This window comes from Mandrillus leucophaeus, unplaced genomic scaffold, assembly GCF_000951045.1.
Source record: "Mandrillus leucophaeus isolate KB7577 unplaced genomic scaffold, Mleu.le_1.0 Scaffold67, whole genome shotgun sequence".
Lineage (NCBI taxonomy): Eukaryota > Metazoa > Chordata > Mammalia > Primates > Cercopithecidae > Mandrillus > Mandrillus leucophaeus.
In genome coordinates, this window is record NW_012107252.1 from 2,527,833 (window position 1) to 2,544,383 (window position 16,551).

A 16,551-nucleotide genomic window follows, 5' to 3' on the forward strand; every position below is an offset into this window, starting at 1 on the left:
AACCCAGGAGGCGGAGGTTGCAGTGAACCGAGATCATGCCATTGCACTCCATCCTGGGCAATGAGAGTGCAACTCCATCTCAAAAAAAACAAAAACAAACAAACAAAAAAAAAGGCCAGGTGTGGTGGCTCACACCTGTAATCCCAGCACTTTGGGAGGCTGAGACAGGTGGATCATCTAAGGTCGGGAGGTCGAGAACAGCCTGACCAACATGGTGAAACCCTGTCTCTACTAAAAATACAAAAAAATTAGCTGGGAGTGGTGGCACATGCCTGTAATCGCAGCTACTCGGGAGGCTAGGGCAGGAGAATTGCTAGAACACAGGAGGCAGAGGTTGTGGTGAGCCGAGATTGTGCCATTGCACTCCAGCCTGAGCAGCAAGAGCAAAACTCCATCTCAAAAAAAAAAAAAAAAAAAAGTGGTATATTGCAATCTTCAACTCTTATTGTTGAGCTATTTTCCTCTTCATTCTTGACAATTTTTACTTTATGCATTTGGGTGCTCTATTTTTATATACACATATCTTTACAATTAATATATTTTCCTGATGGGTTGACGATTTTTGCATTATAAAATATGTCTCTATTTCTAGTAACATTTTCTATTTTGAAGCCTATTTTGCCTGATCTTACTATAGCCACTCCAGCACTTTTGTTGTTGCTGTTTGTATGGTGTATCTTTTTTCATCCTTTTACTCTCAATATATTTGTATCTTCGATTCCAAACTGTGTCTTATAAACATCATATAATTTAATCTTTTTTTTTATTCAGTCTGACAATCTCTGACTTTTGATTGGATTGTTTAATCAATTCACATTTAATGTTATTACTGGCATAGTTGAATTTATGTCTACCATTTTACCTTTTTTTGTGTGTGTATCATGGGATTTTTGTTCTTCTATTCTTCTCTATGCCTTCTTTCACATTAAGTAAAATTTTAATGTAGTATTTTAGTTCTTTATTTTTCCCTATATACTTTTAATTATTTCTTAGGGCTTACCATACACATTTTAACTCATTATAGTCAAATTCAATTTGATTCAATTTCATACTAACTTAATGCTAGTAACATATAGAAATGTTACTGCCATATAGCTACATTCCCTTTCCCCTTTTTAATAGTATTATTATTATACATATTACATCTATGAGTGTTACAAATCCCAATAATATATTCTTATAATTATTACCTTATATAATTGTATATCTTTTAAAGAAGCTGAGGTCAGAATGGGGAGCAATTATATATTTATAGTCTTTTTATGTTAACCTTTACTATCATTTCTGGTTCTCTTCATTTGTTCCTTGAGCTTGAGTTACCATTGAAGTCATTTCTTTAATCCAATACACATTTGTTCCCACTCATCATTTATGTGCCACTACTGGGAAATATATTACATTTCTATATGTTATAGGCACAACAGTATATTATATGCATATTGTTTCATACAATTGCTTTTTAAATCAGCTAAAAGATGATGAAATATATATTTATATTGTCTTTTATAATTACCTTTACCAGTGCTCTTTGTTTTGTGTGGATTTGAATTACTATCTGGAGTAACTTGCTGTCAACCTGAAGGATTTCCTTTAGTATTTCATGTAAGTCAAATCTGCTAGCAACATATTTTTTCAGTTTTTGTTGGCAATGTTTTTATTTCACCTTCAGTTCTAAAAGATAGCTTTGCTGAGTTTTTGTTTGACAGCTTTTTCTTTAAGCACTTTGAACATGTTATCCCATTCTCTTCTGGCTTCCATTGTCGTTGCTGAGATATCTGCTATTAATCTTATTGGGACCCTTTTGTAAGTGATCAGTCATTTTTCTATCGATGCTTTCAAAATTTTCTTCTCGTCTTCAGCTTTCATTATTTTTACCAAAATGTGTCTGTTTGTGGATCTCTTTGTGTTTTTCCTACTTGGAGTTCATTGAGCTTCCTATATGTGTACATTGATGTTTCCCAATAAATTTGTAATATTTTCAGCAATTATTTATGAAAATGTTTTTTTCTGCTCCTTTCTCTTTCTCCTCTCCTTCTAGCATTCACCTTATGCATTAGTTGGTGTGCTTAATGGTGTCCCACATTTTTCTGAGGCTCTGTAAATTTGTAATTCTTTTTCCTCTCTGTTCTTCAGATTGCTTAATCTTTATTGATTTATAAAGTTCACTGATTCTTCTGCCAGTTCAGATCTATTATTGAGCACCTCTAGTGGATTTTTCACTTCAGTTATTGTACTTTTTAACTCTAGAATTTCTATTTTCTTACAGTCTATCCCTATATTGATGGGATCCTTTTATTCTTCTCTATTTGATGCATATCATTTCTATCTTTACTTCTTTAGTCATGGTTTCCTTTAGTTTTTTGGACACACTTGGAATGGCTAATTTCAAGCCTTTGGGTGCTGCCATAAGGAATTTTGTTGCCTGTGAACAGAAAAATGCAAATTAATACAACTCTGAGATGCTTCTTTATAAGAAGTTTCATTATTATATTGTCAAAAATTAAAAATCCAGTTATTACCAGAGATTTCTGAGGACAGGGGAGAATGATAATCCTAATATGGCGATGATGGGAGTGTAAACTGATACAGCCATTCTAGCAAGGAATCTGATAGTTCTTGGTCAAATAGAGAATGGATGTACCTTGTTATCCAGTAGTCTGCACTGGATACATACCAGGAATTTGATCCTACAGAGCTATTAAAGAACATGCACAGGCCGGGCGTGGTGGCTCATGCCTGCAATCCCAGCACTTTGGGAGTCTGAGGCGGGTGGATCACGAGGTCAAGAGATCGAGACCATTCTGGCCAACATGGTAAAACCCCGTCTCTACTAAAAATACAAAAATTAACTGGGCATGGTGGTGCATGCCTGTAGTCCCAGCTACTCGAGAGGCTGAGACAGGAGAATCACTTGAATCTGACAGGCAGAGGTTACAGTGAGCCGAGATCACGCCACTGCACTCCAGCCTGGCGGTCAGAGCGAGACTCCATCTCAAAAGAAACAAAGGAAAAAAAAAGAACATGGACAAAGATATTCACCATAGTGTTTGTAGCAATGGAGAGTTGAAGACAATCCACCTGTTCATCCTTAGTGGTAATGGAGAAGTAAAGTAGCTAGATGTATATTGTAGAATATCAAACATCAGTTAGAAGCAAATTATACATACTGCAACATAGATGATTCCTCAAAAATATCATGTTGAGAAAAAAGTAAAAGTACAGAGTGAGATCTGAAGCACAATGTCATTTATAGAAATATTAAACACATCTATATATAATCAATGACATACATAAAAACCATTTGTTGGTGCCTACTTATCATAGGGAGGGACAGAAGTAAAAATTGAGGAAGAAAGGAGTGAAATAAAATAAAATTTGTCTTACATGAATTTATGATGAATCTCTGCAAGTCTGCTTCTGAGATGCAAAATGAAAACAAAGATACAGAAATCAAGGAAATACAAGATAATGTCATCAGACGAGATTTAGAATTGGAAGAAAAAGGTTGGAATGTTTGAAAAGAGAGAATAAATAGTATGAAATACTTATCTTGGTTATTTAGAAAGTGAATTTATTGAAAAATATGGTAGAGTTACCAGGCAGGGTTAAATGCCCACTGAAGGTTTGTGATCATGCATTCACAGTGAAACCAGTAAGCCCACTTGTGTGATTCCCCATCATTACATGACTCCTCAGGCAGAAGAGGAAGCAAGAGCATTGCTTTTGTTTTTAAGACAAGAGAGATTTGAGTGTGTAAAAGCTAATAGGAATGTGCTCATAGAGACAGGCAGGTCGAAGATATTGGAGAAAGAAAGGGTAACAGATAGAGAAGAATAACAATAACCTGTGCCTGCCCACCCAGCATAGCATCTCTTTCTCTGAGATAGTAGAGTCTACAGCCATAACACCCTGAAGGTACCTGATCTTGTCTGATCTCAGAAGCTAAGCAGGGTCAGGCCTGGTTAGTACTTGGATGGGACATACTAGGGTAGGATAGAGTGGATGCAGATAAATTTATAAGTGGCAGAGGGGCAGAATTTGCAACAAAAAAAAAATCCATTTCAGCCTTTGTCTTAGCTTGTGAACAGACCTAAATATGTACATCTCATTAAATTTCCCAACGATCACTCCTCATTCAGGTGTTCCAGAAACAATGCCTCTGATGACAGACATCTGTAACCTACATAACCAGTGCAGTAGGATGCATTTCAATTTAAAATCATCCATCCAACTCTCATTTGCTACTGGTGATAATTAGTACAGTCTCTCCAGAGAGAAAATTACTTATCCAGATCCTTAAAAATCATTCATACAATTTTTCCCAGTATTCTACTTCTAGAAATGTATGCTAAGGAAATAATTAGAGAGATACACAAAGACTTGTACAAGGATATTTAGTCTAGTGTTATTCCTATAATAAATAACAAAAATTGGAAGCCACTTAAATGTTCCTACAGCAGAGGAAGGGTTAAATTAAATTCAAAGATATCCATTGAAGAAAATATTTTATTGCCATTAAAATAATGTTTAAAAATAATATTGGCTCGGCCAAGCGTGGTGGCTCATGCCTGTAAACCCAGCACTTTGGGAGGCCAAGGCAGGCGGATCACGAGGTCAGGCAATCGAGACCATCCTGGCTAACACAGTGAAACCCTGTCTCTACTAAAAATACAAGAAATAAAAGTTTGCAGTGAGCTGAGATCGCACCACTGTACTCCAGCCTGGGGGACAGAGCAAGACTCTGTCTCAAAAATAAAATAAAATAATAATATTGGCTCAGGAAAATATGCATAATATTCAAACAGTTTAGCCGCAGCCTAATTTCTGTGCACCCAGGCTAATTAATGTTCTTGGGAACTAATTAGAGCTGACATGTACAGCCAGCCTTTTGCTTACTCTGCGGGATCTTGTTCTGTATGATTTCTCTAGGGGGAGCCTGCTCACTTTGAGTATTTGATGTATCCATTGCACTCAGCACCCATCACCGGTCTAGCTACCTGCATCCGCAAACCCCTCATAGCCACCTGTTCTCTGGATCGATCCATCCGCATTTGGAATTATGAAACAAAGTAAGGAATGAAAGACTTGCCTACTATAATATGCAAGACTCCAGTTGTTAATTTGTTTATGTGTATTATTTTAATTACAGTGTTTCAAACTTTAATTACTTAGAAGCTTTCAGTTGGAAAAGATTTTTTAAAAATCAAGTCAGTCAGCCTACCTGTTTCTCACTCTTGCATGGGCTAGAAAACTACTTTGTGGTTTACTTAATGCTTACCACATGCCAGACACTGGGGACATGAAGATATGAAGATAACACCCCAGTCTCTCACCTTCTTACATAAACTCCTGTGTCCTTCCAGCTCTCCTATCCCCTTGTTTCCCACAGGAACTGCTCTTTGCTTCAGGGAGCTGTCCAGACCCTTTCTTCCTCCTCTTTCTCCCAGGACATCACTGTCCCAACCCAGATTTTACCTTCTGGCACAGCTTCCCTGGGAAGCTCCGACCCTAGTTGGACTCCCACCCCCACTGTTTTCTTTGTTCTTGTGTACAACTTCTGGGGCTTCTAGGGAAAAAATACTTGGACAATACTCATGAATTTTGGAATCTAAACAGCTATGTCTTCAGCATTGCTAGACCACACTTTGACCAATCTCCTTATCTACCATGCTCCATGCTGGACATTATACCCTCATAACCAAAATCTAGAAAAGAGAGGAACCAACAATTGCAAATAGTAGTGTATCTCAAATACTATGATAACAACATATATCAGATACAGTGGATGACTGGAGGGATTTAGTGAGCTAGGCTTACAATTCAGTAATTGATCTTTTTCACAGCACTCTGGAACTATTCAAGGAATACCAAGAAGAGGCATATTCCATCAGCCTTCATCCATCTGGACACTTCATTGTAGTAGGGTTTGCTGACAAACTACGCCTTATGAATCTACTCATTGATGATATACGTTCTTTCAAAGAATACTCTGTTAGAGGATGCAGAGAGGTAAAAAACTGCTGAAGACAAAAGTCCAGTTTCTTAGAAAGCCACGGCTGAAATATCAGGAACTAACATGGTCTGGGGAGGTGGGACCAAAATCTGTCTTGGAGAACTATAGTGGCTTAAAAAAAGTGGGGAGGGGGAAATCCAGTTCTTTTCCCAGCAACCTTATTGAGTATATGCTTCCATCCCCATTTTCTTATGTCCACCAGACTATTTCATTGAACCTAAAACCTTGTGAGATCCCCGCTATGATAAGTCCTGTCTGTAATGGTGGAGTATTAGCAAATATTTTAAAAGAAAAGTAATCTCAGAATCAGAGTCACAGCTAGGAAGGTGAGGTTGGAGACAGGAGCCACGGAAAAATAAGCATCAATGGTGAGAGGCAGGAAAGAGCTCATCAGCTTTCCCCAAGGTGACTTGCACAAACAAGGCAATGACTTCAGGAATTACTTCCCTGGCTCTAAAACGTGCTTCTACAGGCAAAATGACTGCTTGTCGTCCCAACGGCTTCATGATTTGTGGGCCTGGCAGTGTCAGCATCTGGCCACTATGAGTCACAGGAATAGTGAAAGTGTCTGAAAATGTCAGCCACTCCTCAATCTCATTTGCACCTTACCCCCACTCCCACCCTCACATGTAGTTTCAGTCCGAACTCTTGGGAAAATCACCCTTGACTGTAACCTCTAATTAGACTGCTCGCTTCCTGCTTGCTTGCTCTCTTGCTGTCTTTCCCTGTAGTGTTCCTTTAGCAACGGAGGTCACCTGTTTGCTGCAGTCAATGGAAATGTGATTCACGTTTACACCACCACGAACCTAGAGAACATCTCAAGCCTGAAAGGACACACAGGGAAGGTGAGTGAGTGAACGGTCTCCAGGGAAACAAGGGGCCCAGAGCCAAGCATGCCGCCAGCCAGTGGGATGCAGGTGAACAAAAGAGAGGTAGTTCCTTTCCTCATGGGTTCACTGTCTACTTGGGGAAAGACACAATAAAACAAATGCACAGACAAATGTAATTACTAATTGCAGTTCCATTGAAAGAAAAACATGGTGTTGTTATGAGAGAAATAATGAAGGGGGCGGCATAATTTAGGTGGCTGTATTTGCAAAGGCTTGGTCCTATAAGAGTGAGTAGGAGTTAATCAGACAGAACTGGTGGGGATAATCATTGCGGATAGGGATCCAAAGGCCAGAGATGGGAGATTCATGGGGTGTCAGAGGACATGAAAGTCTGTGGACCTGGAATGTGGTGCCAGGATAAACCATGGGGTAAAGAATGGGCTGAGATTGGAGAGGTCACAAGGGCCCAAATGCATGGAAACTTGTAGGCTTTGTAAGGATTTATCCTTCTTATTCCTTGAAATCATTGAAGACTTTCAGGGCAGAGAATGATATGACTAGATTTGCATTTTGAAGGATTACTTTGGCTGCAGAGTGAAGACTATTGCAGGGGGTGAGGGTAGAAATGGAAGGAGGCTATTGTGGATATCTACACCATAGATAATAGTGGTGGTGGTACAGTTAGGGAGAAGGGGATGGATTCAGATGATTTTAGAAAGTAAAGTCATGGGCTCATGCCTATAGTCTAAGCACTTTGGGAAGCTAATGCAGGAAGCTCGCTTGCACTCGGGAGTTCGAGACCAACCTGGGCAGCACAGGGAGACCCTGTCTCTACAAAAAGTAAAAAATATTTGCCAGGTGTGATGGCACACACCTGTGGTCCCAGTTACTTGGGAGGCTGAGGCGGGAGGATCACTTGGGCCCAGGAAGTCAAGGCTGCAGTGAGCCATGATCACACCACTGCACTCCAGCCTGGCTGACAGAGTAAGACCCTGTCTGAAAAAAAAAAAAAGAAAGAAGGAAGGAAGGAAGGAAGGAAGGAGAAAAAGAAAAAAAGAAAGTAAAATCACTAGGTCCTAGAGTAGTGGATTAGATGTGAGACATGATTAAGAGGGAGGGGCATGGAGAGGGTAAGAAGTCAGCAGATGAATCTGGAGAGAAGAGGCCATTGGAAAAGAGAGGCATTCTAGGCAGAAGGACTTATTGGAGATGATGAAATGGAGGTATGAAATGGAGGTGCAGGCCGGGCGCGGTGGCTCAAGCCTGTAATCCCAGCACTTTGGGAGGCCGAGATGGGCGGATCATGAGGTCAGGAGATCGAGACCATCCTGGCTAACACGGTGAAACCCCGTCTCTACTAAAAAAATACAAAAAACTAGCCGGGCGAGGTGGCGGGCGCCTGTAGTCCCAGCTACTTGGGAGGCTGAGGCAGGAGAATGGCGGGAACCCGGGAGGCGGAGCTTGCAGTGAGCTGAGACCCGGCCACAGCACTCCAGCCTGGGCGACAGAGCGAGACTCCGTCTCAAAAAAAAAAAAAAAAAAGAAATGGAGGTGCTCGTTGGTTCATATGGCTGGAACACTGGACACATTTGAGCGATGATAAAGAGGTAGTAGGAAAGGTTGGCTGCGTCATAGAAGGTAGTGTATGCCGTGCCAAGGAATTGGACTTTAGTCTTTCAGTGACAAGAAACAAGGGAAAGGATTTAAGCAAGAAAGTAATGGGATCAGAAAGGTGACTCTCTAAACAGTGTTGAGGAAGGATTAGAGTGGAAGGAAATTGGAGTGATGGAGAGCAGCTAGGATGTGAAGGTGAAAGTTGGGTTAGGAACTAAACCATGACTTTAGTAGCGGAGGCAGAGAGAAGAAAGAGATGAAGTTCCATTTCGGCCATGTTATATTTCATGTGCCCAGAAGTGTGATGTATGTGTGTGGAGGTCAGGAAAGAAGTCAGGGCTGAATATGAAGATTCGGGGAATTAGAAAGTAGAGGAAGTCAGAGGCATAGATTAGATCACCAAGGGCCTATGTGGAATCTGAGAAGGATATTGGACAGGATAGGGGAGACCAACGTTTAAGAGACTGGTGAAAGAAGAGGAGCCAATGAAAGACTGAAAATAAAGATACGAAGAGAACTCGGAATCAATAATTGTCTCAAAGAAGCCAAGGAACCAAACAATTTCTGAAAGGTTGAAGTGGTCAGTGGTACTAGATGTCAGAGGGAGGTCATGTAAAGTCCAAAACTGACTATTGACTTTAGCAAATAACAGGTCATTGGAAGGAAAAGTAAAAATTTGTGGAAAGTGAAAGTGCTATGTAAACACAAGCATTTTTGTTTGTTTTTGAGACAGAGTCTCACTCTGTCACCTAGGCTGGAATGCAGTGGCGCAATCTCGGCTTACTGCAACCTCCACCTCCTGAGTTCAAGCGATTCTCCTGCCTTAGCCTCCTAAGTAACACAAGCTCTTTTTTTGAGACAGAGTTTCACTCTTGTTGCCCAGGCTGGAGTGCAATGGCGCAATCTCAGTTCACCGCAACCTCCGCCTCCCGGGTTCAAGCGATTCTCCTGCCTCAGCCTCCTGAGTAGCTGAGATTACAGGCATGCACCACCACGCCCGGCTAATTTTGTATTTTTAGTAGAGACAGGGTTTCTCCATGTTGAACTACCAACCTCAGGTGGTCTGCCCACCTCGGCATGAAGGACTTTCTTTACTATTTCCTGGAAGGCAGATCTTCTAGTAAAAAAAAAAAAAAAAAAAAAAATATGTTTTTATTTATCTGAGAATATCTTTATGTTCATGTTTATCTTCATGTTTATCTTTATGTTCATGTTTATCTCACTTCCGTGAGTGACACTTGAGGTGTATGTGCGCACGTGCGTACATGTGTGTATGTGCACGTGTATAAGCCCCTGATCTTTTTGGCTTGCCCTTCATGGCTTGGATCTTTCACTCTATGAGCAAACTGGGTCAGGAATCATTGGGGCACAGTTATTCTTAGTATGCTGAGCTTGAAGTGGAGCTTCTTCCAACAAGTGAGAATGGGCTGGGGGGAAGAGAGTCTGAGCCCTCTCGGCCACACCTGCTTGGAATAGAGCTTCTGCAACATGGGGCTGGGGTAAGAATAAGAAATCCCAGCAGTTTCCCTTTCTAGACTGAAACCATAGCCCAAGACCGGGAGCTATGGGGAGAGGAGTCGCTTGTCTTGGCCACACGTGCCCAGTGTGCACAGCAGTGAAGTTTCTGGAGCTGAGGCTGTAACAGAGCGAGTCATGGCTCAAATGCTGCAGACCCTGTTCTTACTGGGATTGAGCAGATGTTCTTGAATAAATGTTTTCCCATTTGCTGTATTCCCTGAGGACAATTTCCAGACACATTTTATTTATTTTATTTTAGACAGGGTCTCACTCTGTCACTGACGCCGGAGTACAGTGGTACACTCATAGCTTTTACTGCAGCCTCAACCTCCCCAGTCCAAGCCATCTTCCTGCCTCAGGCACATGCCACCATGCCCAGCTTACTATTTTTATGAAGACAGGGTTTCACTATGTTACCCAGGCTATTCTCAAACTGCTGGGCTGAAGTGATCCTCCCACCTCAGCCTCCCAAAGAGTTGGGCCTACAGATGTGATCCACTGCACCCAGCCTTCTAGAGACTTTAAATGATTATTTTTATCATATTTACCAGTTAACCTACATTGTCAGAGAGAAGGTCAAGTTTAGGTCCTTACCCTGCCATTCCAGAAGTCCACTCTCTCTGTCCTATTTTTGCAAGTTTCTGTGAATATATAATTATGTCAAAAATGTTTTGAAAAAACAGCAATAATTGGTTGGTTCTAGCCTTAAGAAACCTGTATGATTCAGTCTTTACATTCATAATGTGAAAAAGAAATGGGAGTGTCTTTTTTTGCAAGTGTCATAGAAAACAGAATGTGTACGTTCACAAGAAGCTACGTTTTGTGCTGACAGAAGGGCCTACAGCAGGAAAGGATGTTCTGCTCAGTCTAGTGGAGCACCTGAGGAGTTTGCACCCTTTTCTGTGTTAGGATGTATGTGTGTATATGCTCTTCACTGGATATGTCTTCCTCTCCTGCAGATTCGCTCAATTGTGTGGAATGCAGATGATAGCAAACTGATTTCTGGTGGCACAGATGGTGCTGTGTATGAGTGGAATCTGTCCACAGGAAAGAGAGAGACAGAATGCGTGCTCAAGTCTTGCAGCTACAACTGTGTTACTGTCTCCCCCGATGCCAAAATTATCTTTGCTGTTGGATCAGACCACACCCTCAAGGAGATTGCAGATTCCTCGGTGAGTCTGCCCCTGCCCCGCCTCTGGGCTGCTGCACAGATCTGCAGGGACAGCCGCCCATGCTTACAGCAGAAAGTATGCACGGAATGAGGGCCTCTGTGTACAGGCCCCCTTCTTCCCAAGATAACATCAGGCTCCTCATTCCTTTTGGATTAGCTCAGTTACCGTCACTTCCTGAATTTCCTGCTCAGTTTCCTTCCTGACTGGGTGAAATTGTAAATTGCGGCCTCTTTTTCATTTCTGTTTTACTTGCTGTCTGTAACTTCTCTCCCACCTTCCAGGCATGGAGGTCATGTCATCTCTAAACTGCGCTCTTACCCTTGGTCTGCACTTAACTTTCCTGGGGTAAAAACCTAACTACAGTATGCACTGAGTAACACCAATGATGCACCACACAGACTATAAGATTGTAATGCCATAAGATTATAACGCCAAATTTTCACTGTACTTTTTCTGTTTAGATATACAGATATTTTCCATTGTGTCACAGTTGCCTACAGTATTCAGCATAGTCACGTGCTGTTCAGGTTTGTAACCTAGGAGCAGTAGGCTGTACCACGTAGCCTAGGTGTATAGTAGGCTGTCACAGCTAAGTTTGGGTAAATACACTCCATGATGTGACAAAATAGCCTAACCATGTATCCCATATCAAGCAATGCATGACTGTGCAGTTAGCTGCTATCACCTAGGCTTGCCACTGTATTCTTTTGAAATCCCCAAACTCTGAAACTGTACAGTTACACTAGGCTCCAAATAGTGAAGGGAAAAGAGAGGAGCTCAGCAAGGATGTGTCCTACAAACAAGGCCTGTGCGCTCCTCCAGCTGGCTCCTCCCACTTTTCCTGTGACTGGTGCCTGGGAAAGTGTGTAGATACCACGGCAGCAAGCTAGCCCAAGGCAGGTCTCCCTGGGGCTGGAACACAGTTGACAGTATGGTGACTCTCCTGTGTACTCCCGAGTAGCCCGGTCCTAATTCAATGGCAGCTATCAGTGCTGTGCCAGAATAAAGCCCCTTTAGGGCAAGGCCATGTTTTGCTCCTCTTGGTAGCCCTGCTAGCTGGCACACTGTGTGGTGCACAGTGTTCAATAAATGTATATATAGGTGGGTCGGTAGATGAGTGCGTGAATGAGTGAGGGAATGGAGGGGCGCTCTGATAGTATGGTAGTCCCGCCTTATCCACAGTTTCAGTTACCTGTGGTCAACCAAAGTCCAAAAACAGGTGAGTACCATACTGTGAGTAAGATATTTTGAGAGAGAGAAACCACATTCACACAGCTTTTATACGGTATTCATATAACTGTTCTATTCTATTATTAGGTATTATTTATCTCTTACTGGGCCTAATTTATAAATTAAACCATATCATAGTTATGTATGTATAGGAAAAAAACATAGTATATATAGGGTTCAGTACTATCTGTGGTTTCAGGCATCCACTGGGGATCTTGGAACATATCCCTCGAGGATAAGGGGAGACTAATGTATAGTTTTGTTTATGTAATGAGCATTAATAAATGTTGCTGAATACATTTATGACCAATAGCCCATTCTCATTTTGAAATGCACCCAAGCATAGCAGTCAAAGCAGACTGGAGCCCACCTAGGTACATGAGTAGAAGCAAGTCCCTTGTCACACAGATGGTCCATCATCTGTAGACTAGGGATAACAGTAACTGCCTCAGAGGGTTTCGTGAGGGTTGAATGAGTTGCAACATGGAGAAGGCATAGAACAGTGCTTGGCACATAGTAGGTGCTATGTGAATATCTCTCTTTACTGGTATTATTCCTAACTCATGAAACTGGTTATTTACCAGCAACACAACAAGGAATATCCAGTCTGCACCTTTTTTTTTTTTTTTTTGTGCTAGGCACTATTCTGGATGCCAAAAGGGATAGAAAAAGCATTTTTTAAAGACAGGCCCCTAGGGATCTGTTAGAGGAGAGGGCGAGAGACAATGGCACCAGGACATGGAGGCCACAGCTCAACCCCTCACATTGAGCAGAGCTGCCTGTGTCCCAGATCCTTCGAGAGATATCGGCGTTTGACCTCACCTACACCACCATTGTCATCTCGCATTCCGGACGCATGATGTTTGTGGGCACCTCAGTGGGAACCATTCGTGCCATGAAGTACCCTCTGCCTCTGCAGAAGGAATTCAATGAGTACCAGGCCCATGCCGGTCCTATCACCAAGGTGAGTAGGGCCCTCTCCCCAGGAACCCAGTCCCACACCTGCCTGCCACATGCCTTGTTCGTCCCTTCAACCTCCCAATGTCTTTTCTCTCTCCTTAGTCTCTCTTATTTATTCATCCATCATTCATTGAATCACTGTCTATTGACTATGAATATACTCTTTGTTTAAAACTACTTCCACGAATTGAGCCTAGGAAATCATCAAAGATACACCTAAAAATGTATGTATGACGTTTTCACCATAATATTATGCATAATAAGGGGCCATTTGGTGGATGCTGTAGCTACTGTGAGTGTGGACTGCGCTTGACCACAGCTGCCTCCTTCTCCAGAGAATGGCCCGGACTGAAAGGAGCCATAGCCCTGAAGATTAGCCCCTAAGGGTACAAAAGGCCACCCCAGGGGCAATACCATGAGTACACATTTGTAAATTGTCCTTCCATTCACCCTTCTCATAAAGTAGTGTCTGTGTTCAACAGTCAAAACATGGAAGCAGCCAAGTGTCCACCGACAGACGAATGCATAAGCAAAAGATGGTATATCTGCACAATGGAACAGTATCCTGCCTAAAAAGGAAGGGAATTCTGCAAAGTGCCACCACATGGATGAACCTTGAGGATGTTATGCTAAATTAAATAAGGCCAGCCACAAAAAGATAAATACAGTGTGATTCCACTTTTAGGAGATACTTAGAGCAGTCAGAATCACAAAGACAGAGTGGTGGTTGGCAGGGGCTGCGGGACGGGGAATGGGGAGTGATTGTTTCATAGGTATAGAGTTTTGGTTTTACAAGACAAAAGGGTTATGGGGGTGGTTGGTGGCGATGGTTGCACAACATTACAAATGTATTTAATAACATGAACTGTACACTTGAAAATGGTTAAGATAGCAAATTTTACAGAATATGTATTTTACCACAATTTTAAAAATGAAATTAAAAAGAATTATCTTGCATGCGAAATGGTTGCCAAGAAATCATAGTCAATAGTAAATTCAAGGTTATTCATAGTGCAAAAAAAAAAAGCAATGTCTGTACCTACACTGACCCCCTGAAAAACAGGCACTGGGAAGGTGTGCGTCTCCTCTTCCTTACTCTCGCTTTCTGCAGATTGAATGACATAGACCTGAGGTTTTGAATTATGTCTCAAACTCCATAGTGGCTTACCTGCAACACTAGCTGTATTAAGAAAAGGTTTCTCATTATAAAACAGAACATTCTGTACCAAGCCTGGGCCTTGGGTCTAAAGTAAATTACTACAGCATATTCCCCATCTTCCCTTCAGATCTGCTAAGTTTTGTGGATAAGTAATTTATTTTTCTGATTACAGAAGCAATGCCTGTTTATTTTTAAAATAAAAATCCTTGCCAGGCGCAGTGGCTCACGCCTGTAATCCTAGCACTTTGGAAGCCCAAGGTGGGCAGATGATGAGGTCAGGAGATCAAGACCATCCTGGCTGACACGGTGAAACCCCATCTCTACTAAAAATACAAAAAATTAGCCGGGCGTGGTGGCGGGCGCCTGTAGTCCCAGCTACTCAGGAGGCTGAGGCAGGATAATCACTTGAACCCAGGAGGCGGAGGTTGCAGTGAACTGAGATGGCGCCACTGCACTCCAGCCTGGGCGACAGAGCGAGACTCTGTCTCAAAAAAACAAACAAACAAAAAAATCCTTATAATAGCATCATCATTTCTTTCATGCATTTACTTCTACATTTCCATGTGTGTGTGTTTTAAATAAAATTAAGATCATACTGTGAGGCCACTCTCATGACCCGCTTGTTTTTAACTTCACACTACTATAAGTGTTTGTCCATACAATTAAATATTTCTCAGAAGCATGACTTTAGTAGCTACACAAATATCCTATCCTATGATGGACTGTAACTTACTAACTCTTCTCTTGCAATTAGGCATTTAAATTATCTTATGATCTATAGTGAATAGCGCAGTTTACAAATTTATATTTGCATCTCTGATTCTCTCCTAAGACTAAATTCCTGGAGAGAGAATTCCTGAATTCAAGAGTATTGCCATTCTCAAGATTCTTGACATACTTCTGATTGTGAGAAGACATTTTTCATAGTTAACTCTTTTGTTTTAACTGTTTATATTGAAATACTTATAGGTTTAGAGGAAATTTTAAAGATGGCACAGAGTTCCCATGTACCCCTCACTCAGTTTCCCCCAGTCATTACATCTCCTAGAACGGTAGCAAAATATCAAACCAGAAAATTGACACTGGTCCACACTGTATATGTATTTCTGAATTATTTCTCACATGCAGTTTGTGTAACCACCACTACAATCACAATATAGAACCGTTCCATCCCCACAGAGATCTCCATCTACCCTTTAGAGTCATACCACTCCTCTCAACTATCATCCCTAATCCCTGGCAACCACTAATTTGTTCTTATTTCCATAACTTTTGTCATTTTGAGAATTGCATATGCTATTATACTGTATGTGGCCTTCTCAAAATGGCTTTTTTATTGATACATAATATCTGTACATATTTATGAAGTACATGTGATATTTTGTTACAGGCATAGAGCGTGTAATGATCAGGTCAGGATATTTAGGGTTTCCATCCACCTCACGTATTTATGATTTCTGTGTGTTGAGGGCATTTCAAGTCCTCTCTTCTAGCAATTTAAAAACATACAATACATTGTTGTTAACTATAGTCACCTTACTCTGCTATCAAACATTAGAACTTATTTCTTCTTCAACCTGGCATGTGCGTCATGCCTGTAATCCCAACACTTTGGAAAGCCAAGGCAGCCAGATCACTTGAAGTCAGGAATTTGAGACCAGTCTGGCCAACATGGTGAAACCCCCATCTCTACTAAAAATACAAAAAATTAGCCAGGCATGGTGGTGCATGCCTGTAATCCCAGCTACACAAGAGGCTGAGGCAGGAGAATTGCTTGAACCTGAGAAGCAGAGGTTGCAGTGATCCGGGAGATCGTGCCACTGCACTCTTAGCCTGGGCAACACAGCAAGACTCTGTCTCAAAAAAAGAAAGAAAGAAAAGAAAACTGATTTCTTCTATCTAATGTTTGTATCTGTTAACCAATCTTTATCACCCCACCCACCCATACACTTTTCCCTAGTATCCATCATGCCACTCTCTACCTCCATGAGGTCAACTTTTTTTTTTTTTTTTTTTTTTTTAAGACAGAGAAGGAAGCCCAAATTCAGGCCTACC

General features: G+C 41.4%; 1 protein-coding gene across 1 annotated transcript in view; it reads left to right on the top strand.

The window, feature by feature from the left end:
• The window catches only part of CFAP57 (cilia and flagella associated protein 57), an 89,633-nt gene that overhangs the window by 19,113 nt on the left and 53,969 nt on the right, over positions 1-16,551 (top strand). The window contains exons 6-10 of the mRNA XM_012001914.1: positions 4,930-5,069; positions 5,844-6,009; positions 6,745-6,858; positions 10,935-11,147; positions 13,168-13,341. Of these exons, the coding sequence (XP_011857304.1) occupies positions 4,930-5,069; positions 5,844-6,009; positions 6,745-6,858; positions 10,935-11,147; positions 13,168-13,341 (807 nt within the window). The remainder of the gene's footprint in view (positions 1-4,929; positions 5,070-5,843; positions 6,010-6,744; positions 6,859-10,934; positions 11,148-13,167; positions 13,342-16,551) is intronic.